Source organism: Sapajus apella, unplaced genomic scaffold (assembly GCF_009761245.1).
Source record: "Sapajus apella isolate SASKATOON/1434 unplaced genomic scaffold, GSC_monkey_1.0 scaffold68, whole genome shotgun sequence".
Taxonomy (NCBI): Eukaryota; Metazoa; Chordata; class Mammalia; order Primates; family Cebidae; genus Sapajus; species Sapajus apella.
The window spans coordinates 5,065,163-5,079,598 of NW_022437008.1; the positions used below are offsets into that span (position 1 = coordinate 5,065,163).

The window sequence follows — 14,436 nt, forward strand, 5'->3', positions numbered from 1 at the left end:
TTGTGTATTTTTAGTAGAGACGGGGTTTCACCATGTTGACCAGGATGGTCTCGATCTCTTGACCTCGTGATCCACCCGCCTCGGCCTCCCAAAGTGCAGGGATTACAGCCTTGAGCCACCGCGCCCGGCAATTTTTTTTTTTTTAAGTACAGCCGGTGTTTCACCATGTTGGCTGGGCTAGTCTCATGGAGATCCGCCTGTCTCAGCCTTCCAAAGTGCTAGGATTACAGGCATAAGCCACCTCACCCGGCCAAGATCACATTAAACTAATACATTTACTTAAGTTTGCGCACACTTCTTAATGTCATATGCTGTATTTGTTTACATTTGTATGTCCCTTAGTATTTTAAAGTTCTTTCCTAATACTTTTGAACCTTTCCTGTTTATTCTACACTACTTTATCTTTTTACTGCTACTGTAAATATTAGTTTTCTTCAATTATGTATTCTGATATTTGTAAATTAGAAAGCTATTTATTTGTCGATATTAATTTGGTACCCAATTACTTAAACTTTTTATAATTTAAAACTATGTCAAAGACGACAGTGGGTGATTTCCTTAGAAAAGGCATCTCTGCAGAAGGAAGTAGTTTTCTCTATTACTCCACAAAATCCATACAACCTGAGGACGCCTCCACTCATGAAGGAATTAAGACACCTAGGATTTAATTCAGACTCATAAACACTGCAACAATTAAGTTTTCTTCAAACGAATGAGGATGACTGTGCCTAATCTAAAACCTTTGACTCCCTCATCCTGGGCTGCGTTATATGGCATTGCTTCTCAAAATGTACAATGCTATTTAGTCTTGGGCTTTGCTTAACAGCCTTATTAAAGTACCTCAAAGATTTGGGGATCTGAACAGTCTAAAGCAGGCACCCCGAAACAACAGTTCCTTTGAAACATTCTTGTTAAAAAAAAAAAAAGTCACAGTGATTTGCATTCCACTCCAATTAAAAAGAAATGCTTTTACATAAAAGCACGTTTTAAAATTATTCCCCACTTAGCTTTTCCACCCCTTCAATTTTCAAGTAAAACAGATGCTCCAGGAAGATGGCACCGTTATAATTATCAGCACTTTCGACAAGGGAAGTGCAGCTCAAACGTTACACCTCAATGTTGGTCTCCTACATCTCCCTCTTAGGCATAATCACACACAATCCCGCACCCAGTTTCACATTCACTCAACAATCTCAAACATCAGGTCAAACTTTGCGGTCAAACTCAGGGTCACACTCGCTCAAACCTGCCTCAGAGGCCCCCACCTCCGCCCCGCACGTAGGCCAGAATCTCTCAGACCCACTCCCTGCCCTCGCGCCGCGCCCCTAATGATCAGGAATCCTCCCCTTTAACCTCCCCGGTCCGACCGACCCGAGACGCCCAGATCCCACCTCCTACTTTCGCGCCACGTGGACCCAGGGGCCGTACTGACCCGCGGACAAAGACCAAAATGTCCACTCGGTGCGCTGCGCCTGCGCACCCCGAGAGCGAGGAAACACTCCCAGAAGTCTCCGCGACGCCGCCCGCCTCGGTCACCGCGGCCAGGCCCAGGCTGGTACCGGATTACCTTCTATTACCAGCAACGCCGCTCCTTAGGCCTTGGACTACATTTCCCTTGAGGCTTTGCTGGTCGGCTCTCCGTCTCCTCCCTTCCCCCAAACTTGGCCGCCTCCTCCTGTGACGATGGGGCTCTTGAGGTAAGTTGTTCCTTAGTGACAGATGAGCTCAAGCTTGCTGGAGCGTCTGGAGTAGCGACGCCCTCTTCGAAGCTTCGTGAGCGCAATGTCAAAACGGGCCAGGCCCCCACTCAGAGGTAGGAGAACGCCATTTTGTCCGTGGCCTATCTGGCTCTGGACTACAATTCCTAGACCCCACAGCGGCCTGCCGTTACGTCGTTCTTGACGTCGTGGCGAGCTCGTTAACTCCGCAAGGACCCGGACGCGACCAGGGGAGGCAGAAGGTGAGGGGTCTGGGAGTCCTGGGCGGGGCCGGGGCGTGTCCGGAGCTTCGGATCTGTTCGCGCAGGCGGGAGCCGGCTTGCAGATGCGCGGTTCTGAATGTGTCTTTGTGGCTGTATGGTCGGGTGTGGGTGTCTGCGACTGTGCGGGTGTAACCGCTTGTTTCCAGGGTGTCTATCTGGTGGTTTTTGTGTAATCACATGTGATAGTGAGTATCGGAGTGCAGGGTCCTTGTGACCAGGGGTGATATTGCGTGTGTCCCCGTTGTGTATATAGCCTGTTCGCCCTGTTCCTGGGGTGTGAGTACAGTTTTGACTGTGTGACCAGTGCGGGTACGTGCGGTTGTGATTCATGTCTCCAAGGTAGGTGAGTGGTTTTGGTTGTGTGACACTGTGGCCGTGTGCAATTTCCTGTGACTGTGTGGTGACGCCACGTGTGTATTCCTGTGTCCCTTGGGGTGTGTGTGTGTGTGTGTGTGTGTGTGTGGTGCTGTGTATGTGGGAGTGGGGTGCCACTGCTTGTGTGGGTTGCTTGTGTGAGTGTGACTGTGTGTGTCCACAGTGAATGTTCAGTTGTGACTGGGTACCATAAAGTACCTGTGATGGTCCCAGCACTTTGGGAGGCCAAGGCGGGTGGATCACGAGGTCAAGAGATCGAGACCATCCTGGTCAACATGGTGAAACCCCGTCTCTACTAAAACTACAAAAAAATTAGCTGGGCATGGTGGCGCGTGCCTGTAGTCCCAGCTACTCAGGAGGCTGAGGCAGGAGAATTGCTTGAACCCAGGAGGCGGAGGTTGCGGTGAGCCGAGATCGCGCCATTGCACTCCAGCCTGGGTAACAAGAGCGAAACTCCGTCTCCAAAAAAAAAAAAAAAAAAAAGTACCTGTGATGGTGTGTGTCCCCTGAGTGGGTGTGTGATTGTGACTATATGAGGCATTTGTTGGTATTGGTGTGGGGGGCTTATGACTATATAGGAGTGACTGTGTATCACTGTGGAGAGTAGATTATGTGACTGTGTGTGTCTTAGTGGGTGTGTGATTGTGACTGGAAAGGTATGGAGGTGACTGTGATTGTGTCCTGTTTCTAAGAGTGGATGTAGGGTCAGGCGTGGAGGCTTACACCAGCACTTTGGGAGGCCGAGGTGGGAGGATCGCTTGAGCCCAGGAGTTTGAGACCAGCCTGGCCCATGCAAAAAAAATTAAAAATTATCTAAGTGTGGTGGCCTGTGCCTGTGGTCCCAGCTACTAGGAAGCTGAGGTGGGAGGATCTTTTGAGCCTGAGAGGGTCAAGGGTGCGGTGAGCTGTGTTTGAGCCACTGCACTCCAGCCTGGGCGACAGAGTGAGACCCTGTCTCAAAAAAATAAAAGAGTGGATGTGTCATTATGTTTGTGTGACACTGACTATAGGTCCAGCACCAAGTGTGCCAGTGACTCTAGTGCTTGACCCCTGCAGGACCTTTGAAGTTAGGACAGATTTTGGCCCTGGACAGTAGTGACCTCAGCCTTCTTGAGAGACACTGGATTTAGGCAGATGCCCGGTCTTCTCTGACCACACTCCCCTGTGTGGTAGGGAAGGGGGATAATGGTTCAAAAAGGGCCTGATTGTTAATGATTCCTTTCTCTTAACCCTGCTCCAAGAAAGTTGTCAGGTTCAAGTACACCAGATTTTATTCTTCTTTCCCTGAAATCCTTCTTGTTTTTCAGGACACGCTTTTCTTTCCTTCTTCTGAAACATCAGAACCACCCCCACCATTACCCACACCCCCACCAAAGTAACCTGGTCTCCCCTGTTTGCCACAGGAGTAATTTACTGGATGCCTTGGAGATGGACTGAAAGGCCCGTATCCTCCATGCATATCTAATGTTCTTTTAAATTTTTTTCTTTACTTTTCATTTTGAATTAATTTAAGACTTTAAAATGTTACAAAAATAGAATTCCCATGTACTCTTTTTTTTTTTTTTTTAAAGTCTTAAATTAACAGACGGAGTTTCGCTCTTGTTACCCAGGCTGGAGTGCAATGGCGCGATCTCGGCTCACCGCAACCTCCGCCTCCTGGGTTCAGGCAATTCTCCTGCCTTAGCCTCCTGAGTAGCTGGGATTACAGGCACGCGCCACCATGCCCAGCTAATTTTTTGTAGTTTTAGTAGAGACGGGGTTTCACCATGTTGACCAGGATGGTCTCGATCTCTTGACCTCGTGATCCACCCGCCTCGGCCTCCCAAAGTGCTGGGATTACAGGCGTGAGCCACCGCGCCCGGCTTTTTTTTTTTTTAAGACAGAGTCTAGCTCTGTTGCCCAGGCTGGAGTGCAGTGGTGCCATCTTGGCTCACTGCAACCTCTGCCTCCCGGGTTCAAGTGATTCTCTTGCCTCAGCCTCCCGAGTAGCTGGGATTACATGCATGCACCACCACACCCAGCTAATTTCTGTATTTTTAGTAGAGACGGGGTTTCACCATTGTTAGCCAGGCTGATCTTGAGTGCCTGACCTCAGGTGGTCTGCCCGCCTCGGCCTCCCAAAGTACTGGGATTTTAGGCATGAGCCACCGCGCCCGGCCCCCATTCTTTCTACCCAGTTCCCACTTACTTATTTAAGTAACCAGTCTTGTTATTTGTTTGGTTTTATGATTAAATAAATGTAACATAAAATTTACCATTTTAGGGTGTAGTGGCTCACTCCTGTAATCCCAGCAGTTTGGGTAGAGGTAGGAGAATTGTTTGAGCCCAGGAGTTTGAGACCCGCCTTGGCAACATGATGAAACCCCATCTCTAGAAAAAATTAAAAACTAGCCAGACATTTTGGTGCATGCCTGTAGTCCCAGCTATTTGGGAGGCTGAGGTAGCAGGATCTTTTGAGTCTGGGAGGTCAAAGTTGCAGTGAGCTGTGATCATGCTATTGCATTCCAGCCTAAGTTACAGAATGAGACCCTGTCTCAAAAAAATAAATAAATAAAAATAAAAACACTGGGAAAAGGGTTTTTGGTTAGAGTTTTTATCAGAGTGGTTGCTTTTTCAGGAAGAGATTACTAAGATTATAGATGGAGATTCCTATACCTGTCTAGCTCCCATAACTTGGCCAACTTCTCCCAGACCCTTGTGATGTGGGATCCTGGGCCCTAAAGAACATCTGTGAATGCAGAGAGAGGGAACAATTAGAGAGAGAGCTTCAAGTTTTACTAGGTGTTGTAAAGATATAGCTCAACTTTCTAGAAGGATTTGTACAAAGTTTTGATGTTAGAGATCTAAAACAGCATGGTTTTGCTGGGTCAAAATCAACTTGTAGGCTGGGCACAGTGGCTCACACCTGCAATCCCAGCACTTTAGGAGGCTGAGGTGGGAGGATCACTTAAGGCCAGGAGTTCAAGACCAGCCTGAGCAACATATCAAGACCCTGTCATTACAAAAAAATTTTAAATTAGCCATGTGGGCTGGGTGTGGTGGTTCATGCCTTTAATCTCAGCACTTTGGGAAGCCAAGGCAGGTGGATCATGAGGTGAGGCAATCGAGACCATTCTGGCCAACTAAGATACAAAAAAAAATCAGCGGGTGTGGTGGTGTGCACCTGTAGTACCAGCTACTCGGGAGGCTGAGGCAGGAGAATTGCTTCAACCCGGGAGGCAGACGTTGCAGTGAGCCAAGATCGTGCCACTGCACTCCAGCCTGATGACAGAGCAAGACTCTGTCTCAAAAAAAACCAAAAACAAACAAACAAAAAAAACTAGCCAGGTGTAGTGGTGTACATGTGGTCTCAGCTACTTGGGAGGCTGAAGCAGGAGAATCACCTTAGCCCAAGAGGTTGAGGCTGTGATCACACCAATGCCCTCCGGCTTGGGTAAGAGTGAAATCCTGTCTCAAAAAAAAAAAAAAAAAAAAAATCATCCTGTAACTCATAATCCGAATTTTGTTTCACAATGTGGGTATGCAGACAATCCCTTTGAGACATATAGAGCTGGAATTGGACAGCTCTGCTGTTATTTCTAAAGCTTCCTCTTTTTTAAAATTGCTCTTTCTCCTATTGACCAAGTGTCTGAGTCTGAATTTTTATGTAGTCAAAGTATAGCCTAATTGGTGTACTGGTTAGGACAGGCTAAGTTATGCTGTGGTGGCAAACAACCCCTGAAAGTGAGTGGCTTACAGAATAACGTTGTATTTCTACTCATGTACCTGTCTACTGTGGATCAACAGAAACAGGGTTCCATACCAAAGAAGGCCCCACCACCCTCTGGCTGCACCATCTTAAACACAGTTGGTCACCACATCCACAAAGAGGAAGATTGGAGAATTGTGCAGTCTTTCTGGTGTCAGCTAAGTGACAGTCATCACCTCAGCTGAGATTAATTGGCTAAAAGCAGTGCTTGGCCCTGCCTAAGTGCAAGGGACTGGAAAATGTCGTTTTCTATGTGCCCAAAACTGGATAATGGTGAAACATTAGTAATGTCCACCACACTGGCTAAGACCCATTTCTTTTTCTGTATTTAGGAAGTTGCTTCTGTAAATTAGATGTGATTTCTTTTTGGAGCAAGGAGGACATCCCTGGACTGTGGAAAGAGGGTTGACAAGGAGCCTGTGCACAAGCCAGCAAGGGGACTGAGGAAGCGGGAACTGAGGAAGCCTTTCAGATGAAAGGCCACCTCTGCATAAGGCCAGGACACGCCCCTTAAAGGCTTTAGCACAGAGAAAATCAAGCTCCCCTTCAATATGCAGGTTCCCAAAGGTACCTCACTGCTACTCCTGAATCACTCCATTCATAGCTCCTTTTATAATCCACTCCCCCATCGAGGAGAATTAATTATATTACTTATCATTATAGAATATATGCTTGCTGGGTACAGTGTGGCTCATGCATGTCATCCCAACACTTTGGGAGGCCGAGGTGGGCAGATCACTTGAGGCCAGGAGTTCGAGACCAGCCCGGCCAAAATGCTGAAACCCCGTCTCTACTAAAACTACAAAAATTAGTCAGGCATGGTGGTATGCACCTGTAATCCCAGCTACTCCAGAGGCAGAGGCAGGAGAATTGCTTGAACCTGGGAGGTGGAGGTTGCAGTGAGCTGAGATCACGCCACTGCACTCCAGTAAGGTGAGACCCGGTTTCAGACATACACATATACACCCACGTATGTGCACACTTTAGGGAAAAACTTGAATATGCAGAAAAAAAAGAAAGATCCCCCATAATCATATCACATAGAGACAAATATACAAATTTAATTGAAAATCCTTTTGGGCCGGGTGTAGTGGCTCATGCCTGTAATCCTGGCACTTTGGGAGGCCGAGGTGGGTGGATCACCTGAGGTCAGGAGTTCAAGACGAGCATGGCCATCATGGTGAAACCCCATCTTTTAATTAAAAAAAAAAAAAAAAAAAGTCGGGCGCGGTGGCTCACGCCTGTAATCCCAGCACTTTGGGAGGCCGAGGCGGGTGGATCATGAGGTCAAGAGATCGAGACCATCCTGGTCAACATGGTGAAACCCCGCCTCTACTAAAACTACAAAAAATTAGCTGGGCATGGTGGTGTGTGCCTGTAATCCCAGCTACTCAGGAGGCGGAGGTTGCGGTGAGCCGAGATCGCGCCATTGCACTCCAGCCTGGGTAACAAGAGCGAAACTCTGTCTCAAAAAAAAAACAAAAAAACAAAAAAGGAAATCCTTTTAGTCCGTCTTCTATGCTGCATACACACAAGCATACATGTGTAAATATATATTTTTTTCTTGTAAGTATAGGATTACACTACACTTGCTATTTTGTAACCTACGTTTTTCACCTAATGTTATTTGTTTTACATCGTTATATGAACAAAGATATGTAGGCTGGGTGCGGTGGCTCACACCTGTAATCCCAGCACTTTGGGAGGCCAAGGCGGGCAAATCATGAGGTTAGGAGTTCGAGACCAGCCTGGCCAACATGGTGAAACCCTGTCTGTAATAAAAATACAAAAATTAGCAAGGTGTGGTGGTACATGCCTGTAATCCTAATTACTCAAGAGACTGAGGCAGGAGAATTGCTTGAACCCAGGAGGCAGAGGTTGCAGTGAGCTGAGGTCATGCCATTGCACTCCAGCCTGGGTGACAGGTGAGACTCTGTCTCAAAAAAAAAAAAAAAAAAAAAAAACTCTGACTTATACCCTTGAGATGTAGACCATTCACAGGACTCCAGACTCAGCAGCTGCTAGCCTTACAGTCCGTGAGGAAGTGATGTTCTGCAGGAAAACAGTAGATGGTCAGAAGGTAGTGAGTTATCTCCATTGATTGTTCACAGTGAGTTATGGATTGAATTCCTTGTTCTATTCTTCCCCCTCTTTTTACTACTGTACTTGTCTAGTCTTAAAAAAATAAAGAAAACAGTAGGGAGGGCTCAGATGAGAAATAAGGAGTGCTGGCTCAAGAGGCTTCTAGAAACTGAGTTCCCTTTGAAGGCAGCACTCTGGATGTGCAGGTATGTGAGCAAGATGCCTGCATTATTGGGGCTTTCTTGCTTCTGCCTGGTGAGTCTAGCTGGGGCTGGAGGCATTGACAGAGCCTATGGTATGCATGGTGTAGCCCCATTTTGGACTTGGAAGGAAGAAACAGAGCCAGTGACATGCCCAGGAGGTTTGCCTATTGAGCCCAGAGAAGCTAGAAGACTTCATTTAGGGATATCTTACTCAAGGTTCGGCCTGCATAGATGGTCTCTGTTCCTAGCCTGATGGTGCTGTCCTCATCCTTAGGGGTCAAGTGGGTAAGTCTCAGTGGTAAGATCCTCGTTGGTTAGCATCAACAAAATGGGACCGTGTCAGCCGTAATCCCTTCCTCAGTGGTGCCTGGGTTCTCTGTCAGTGCTGGAGCACATCTGCCTGAAACCATCTTGCTGCAGGCTGGGCAGGGTGGCTCACACTTGTAATCCCAGCACTTTTGGAGGCCGAGATGGGCGGATCACCTGAGGTCAGGAGTTCGAGACCAGCCTAACCAACATGGAGAAACCCCATCTCTATTAAAAATACAAAATTAGCCGGGCATGGTGGTGCATGCCTGTAATTCCAGCTACTCAGGAGGATGAGGCAGGAGAATCGCTTGAACCTGAGAGGCAGAGGTTATGGTGAGCTGAGATTGCGCCATTACACTCCAGCCTGGGCAACAAGAGCGAAACACTGTCTCAAAAAAAAAAAGAAAAAGAAAAGAAACCAACTTGCCAGTTTTGAGTTCCTTACTGTTTAGGAAGGGACTGAGTTTTGTTAACTCTAAGGTTTGTATTTCTGTCTTGCTTTTGTTTTTTTTTTATTAAACCGAGTGTTACTCTGTCACCCAGGCTGGAGTGCAGTGGCGCGATCTCAGCTCACTGAAACCTCCACCTTTCAGGTTCAAGCAGTTCTCCTGCCTCAGACTCCCAAAGTGCTGGGATTTATAGGCATGAACCACCACACCTGGCCAACTCTGTACTTTTTTTTTTTTTTTTGAGATGGAGTCTCGCCCTGTCACCCAGGCTGGAGTGCATTGCTGAGATCTCGGTTCACTGCAACCTCCACCTCCTGGGGTCAAATGATTCTTCTGTGTCAGCCTCCTGAATAGCTGGGATTATAGGTGCCCACCACCATGCCCAGCTAATTTTTGTATTTTTATTAGAGACAGCGTTTCACCGTGTTAGCCAGGCTGGTCTCGAACTCATGATCTCATGATTCATGATCCACCTGCCTTAGCCTCCCAAAGTACTGAGATTAGAGGCGTGAGTCACCGCACCCAGCCAACTTAGTAGTTCTTAGTGTTAGTTCTTGTGTGGAAGGACATGGAGAGGGTGAGAGAAGCAGTTTTGAGACATTGGAAGTACAGTTAGTTCTTTTAAGCTCCTCTATTTGGGAGTGCTGAGGCAAGCTGGGTTTATCAGAGGTTACTCCATCTCCCCCCATTCTGCTTTTACAGGACTCTGTACTTGTCCAAGAGAAGAATCCAGAGAAATCAGAGCAGGTCAAATAGTTCTAAAAGCCATGGCTCAGGTATGTTGAAATTTCTTCTATCCTTAGAATAATCTGTCTTCCCCCCAGATTATATAAACATTTGTGCTCTTTTTCCTGAAACTTCCCTGTATCCTTCTCACAGTTCATCCATTCCAGGAGATGAGTGATGGTGCCCACGTCCCTTGGTGGCCCTCTGCTCTCCAGCATTGTCCACGTGTCTGTAGTGCCCTTAGCAGAGCATAGGCTGGGCGTGGTGGCTCACGCCTGTAATCCCAGCACTTTGGGATGCTGAGGCAGGCGAATCGCTTGAGGCCTGGAGTTCGAGATCAGCCTGGCCGACATGGTGAAACCCCATCTCTACTAAATATATAAAAAATTAGCCGGGCATGGTGGTGCATGCCTATAGTCCCTGCTACTTGGGAGGCTGAGACAGGAGAATCGCTTGAACCCAGGAGACAGAGGTTGTAGTTATCCAAGATTGCCCCACTGCACTCCACTCTGGGCGGCAGAGTGAGACTCTGTCTCAAATAAGTAAATAAATAAATAAATGCTCTTAGCAGAGCACCAGTACAGTAGAAATACCTTCTCTTGAGAGAAATATGAGAGTCTCCCATATCATAACTATGGTTGAATGGGGCCAAAGATGAAATAAAATAGTTTCATCTTTTCCATTGTCTTGGGTGGTTTCTTTCTTCTATGTTTTTGTTTCATTTTGTTTTTTCAGAAAGAGTCTTGCTTGTCACCCAGACTAGAGCACAGTGTCACAATTATGGCTCAATGCAGCCTCCACCTCCGGGTTGAAGCAATCCTCCTGCCTCAGCCTCCCAAGTAGCTAGGACCACAGCCACATGCCACCACTCCCAGCTAATGTCTCCCTATCTTCTGGGCTCAAGGAATCCTCTAACCTCAGCCTCCTAGTACTGGAATTATAGACATGAGCCACCGAATTTGGCCTCTTCATTCTATTTTTAAATGTCACTCCCTCTTTAAAAAAATCACAAAACATTTAAAACTGTCCAAATATCTATCTCTACATAGATTAGATACATGATAGATAGATAGATAGATATAATGGGCTGGACTCAGTGGTGGCAGGTGCCTATAATCCCAGCTACTCAAGAGGCTGAGGTAGCAGAATTGCTTGAACCCAGAAGGCCAAGGTTGTAATGAGCAGATAACATGCCACTGCACTCCAGCCTGGGCGACAGGGCAACACTGTGTCTCAAAAAATATATGTGTGTAGATAGATAGATAGATGTATAAACATATCTATAATATATATTTGGCATAAAGAATAATGAAATGAATACTATGTTAATCCATTTTTATGTTGATATAAAGGAATACCTGAGGCTAGGTAATTTTTTTTTTTTTTTTTTTTTTTTTTTTTTCCGAGACGGAGTTTCGCTCTTGTTACCCAGGCTGGAGTGCAATGGCGCGATCTCGGCTCACCGCAACCTCCGCCTCCTGGGTTCAGGCAATTCTCCTGCCTCAGCCTCCTGAGTAGCTGGGATTACAGGCACACACCACCATGCCCAGCTGATTTTTTGTATTTTTAGTAGAGACAGGGTTTCACCATGTTGACCAGGATGGTCTCGATCTCTTGACCTCGTGATCCACCCGCCTCGGCCTCCCAAAGTGCTGGGATTACAGGCTTGAGCCACCGCGCCCGGCTAGGTAATTTATTTTAAAAAAAAAAAAAAAAGGTTGAGCCTTTGAGGGTGCATTGGCTCACGCCTATAGTCCTAGTACTTTGGTAGGCTGAGGTGGGCAGATCACTTCAGTCCAGGAGTTTCAGACCAGCCTGGCAATATAGCAAAACCTCATCTCTGCAAAAAATGCAGATATTAGCCAGGCGTGGTGGCAGATGTCTGTAGTCCCAGCTGCTTAGGAGGCTGAAGTTGCAGCAAGCTGAGATTGCGCCACTGCACTCCAGCCTGAGTGACGGAGTAAGACCTTGTCTCAAAAAAAAAAAAAAAAAAAGGAAAAAGAGAAAGAAAAATAACTGGTTTATTTGGCTTACAGTTCTGATGGCTGGAAAGTTTGAGATCAGGTGTCTAGTGAAAGCCTCAGGCTGCCACCACTCATGGTGGAAGGCAGAGGTTGCAGTGAGCTGAGATCTCGCCACTGCACTCCATCTTGGGTGAAAGAGCAAAACTCCATCTCAAAAAAAAAAAAAATAGAAAATATATTGTGTAGGGGGAATATACATAAGGGGAAGCCCATATGTGTATCACATGGCAAGAGGGGAAACAAGACAGACAGAAGGAAGGTGCCAGGCTCTTTTCACAACCAGCTGTCATGAGAACTAACAGAGTGAGAATCTACCTCCCAGGAGGGCATTAATCTATTCATGATGGATCCACTCCCACAACCCAAACACCTCTCGCTCGGGCCCACCTCCAGCACTGGGCATCAGAGTTCAACATGTGGTTTGGAGGGGACAAACATCTCAACCATAGGAAGTTCCAATATATTCATCACCCAGATTAAGATATCACCCAAGCAACCTGCATCCCCTTTCCTGACAATATCCCTTCCCATATCTCATTCTCATTCCCACCAGTGGTTATGACGCTTTCAATTTTGTGTTTATCCCTCCGTTGACTTCCATAATACTTTTGCCATATATGACAGCATACTAAGAAATATTACTGTGGGTTTTTTTGTTTTTTCTTTGAGATGGAGTTTTGCCCCTGTTGCCCAGGCTGGAGTGCAGTGGCGCAATCTTGGCTCACCGCAACCTCCACCTCCCAGGTTCAAGCGACTCTTCTGCCTCAGCCTCCAGAGTAGCTGGGATTACAGGCATGCGCCACCATGCCTGGCCAATTTTGTATTTTTAGTAGAGACAGGGTTTCGCCATTTTGGTCAGGCTGGTATTGAACTCCCGACCTCTGGTGATCTGGGGTTTTCTGTTTTTAAATTTGAGGTAAAATTATCGTATTTTATATTTCTGTGACAGTTTGTTTTTTTTTTTGTTTTTTGTTTTTTGTTTTTTTTTAAGACAGAATCTTGCCCTGTCACCCAAACTGGAATGCAGTGGTACAATCTCAGCTCACTGTAACCTCCCGGGTTCGAACGATTCTTCTGCCTCAGCCTCCTGAGTAGCAGGGATTACAGGTGCCCACCACCATGCCTAGCTAACTTTTTTGTATTTTTAGTAGAGACAGGGTTTTACCATGTTGGCCAGACTGGTCTTGAACTCCTGACATCAGGTGATCTGCCTACCTTGGTCTTCCAAAGTGCTGGGATTACAGGTGTAAGCCACCATGTGGCCTGTGACAAAATTTTTGCACTCCACACAATATATTTTCCTTTTTTTTTTTGAGACGGAGTTTCGCTCCTTTGCCCAGGCTGGAGTACAGGGCGTGATCTTGGCTTATTGCAACCTCTACCTTCCAGTTTCAAGTGATTCTCCTGCCTCAGCCTCCCGAGTAGCTGGGATTACAGGCAGGCACCAACCACCACGCTCAGCTAATTTTTGTATTTTTAGTGGAGACAGTAATTCACCATGTTGGCCAGACTGGTCTCAAACTCCTGACCTCGTCATCTGCCCGCGTTGGCCTCCCAAGTGCTGGGATTACACGCATGAGCCACAGTGCCCAGCCTCACACAATATATTTTCAAATCATTCATGTTACACTGTGTGCACTAGATCAGCAGTTCTCAAAAGTCTAGTCCAGGACCTTGAGCCCCTTTAAAAGGTCTGCAAGGTCAAAATCATTATTATTATTGTTAAAGTAAACAGAGATGGAGTCTCGCTATGTTGACCAGGCCAGTCTTAAACTCCTGGCCTCAAGCAATCGTCTCATCTCAGCTTCCCAAAGTGCTGGGATTACTGGCGTGAGCCACCACGTCCAGGCCATTATTATTATTTTTAATAGAGGCAGAGTCTTGCTCTATTTCCCAGGAGGGAGTGCAGTAGTACGATCACAGCTCACTGTAGCCTGAACTCCCAGGCTCAAGTGATCCTCCCACCTCAGCCTCCTGAGTAGCTGGGACTACAGGCGTGCACCACCAGACCCACATAATTTTTAAATTTTTAAATTTTATATGTGTGTGTGTGTGTGTGTGTGTGTGTGTGTGTATAAAAACCTAAAATCCTCAATCCTGCAACCTTAAATCCTGTAATCCCAGCACTTTGGGAGGCCAAGGCAGGCAGATCACTTGAGGTCAGGGTTCGAGACCAGCCTGGCCAACATGGTGAAACCCTGTCTCTACTAAAAATACAAAAATTAGCCAGGCATGGTGGCACATGTCTGTAATTCCAACTGCTCAGGAGGCTGAGGCACAAGAAGCGCTTGAATCTGGGAGGCAGAGGTTTCAGTGAGCCAAGATCGCATCAGTGCACTCCAGACTGGCTGATAGAATGAGACTCTGTCTCAAAAACAATAGTAATAAATTTAAATTTATCTGATCTCAAGTGATCTGCCTGACTTGGTCCCCCAAAGTGTTGGTATGACAGGCCAGCATACCAGCTGGTGTGCCACCACGCCCGGCCAAAATGTACTTTTTTTTTTTTTTTTTTTTTTTTTTGAGACGGAGTTTCACT

At 46.6% G+C, this 14,436-nt stretch overlaps 2 protein-coding genes across 11 annotated transcripts in view; one reads left to right on the plus strand and one right to left on the minus strand.

The window, feature by feature from the left end:
• The window catches only part of ZNF146 (zinc finger protein 146), a 27,608-nt gene extending 25,633 nt beyond the window's left edge, over positions 1 to 1,975 (minus strand). Inside the window, exon 1 of one of the 10 annotated variants that reach the window (XR_004260179.1) lies at positions 1,392 to 1,544. The gene's annotated coding sequence lies outside the window, so the exon portion shown is untranslated. Of the gene's footprint in view, positions 1 to 1,391 lie in introns of all 10 variants that reach the window. The other 9 variants (XR_004260180.1, XR_004260178.1, XM_032249467.1 and 6 more) reach the window with 9 other exon arrangements.
• The window catches only part of ZNF565 (zinc finger protein 565), a 29,472-nt gene continuing 16,859 nt past the window's right edge, over positions 1,824 to 14,436 (plus strand). The window contains exons 1-2 of the mRNA XM_032249459.1: positions 1,824 to 1,960; positions 9,850 to 9,923. Of these exons, the coding sequence (XP_032105350.1) occupies positions 9,915 to 9,923 (9 nt within the window). The 5' untranslated portion in view covers positions 1,824 to 1,960; positions 9,850 to 9,914. The remainder of the gene's footprint in view (positions 1,961 to 9,849; positions 9,924 to 14,436) is intronic.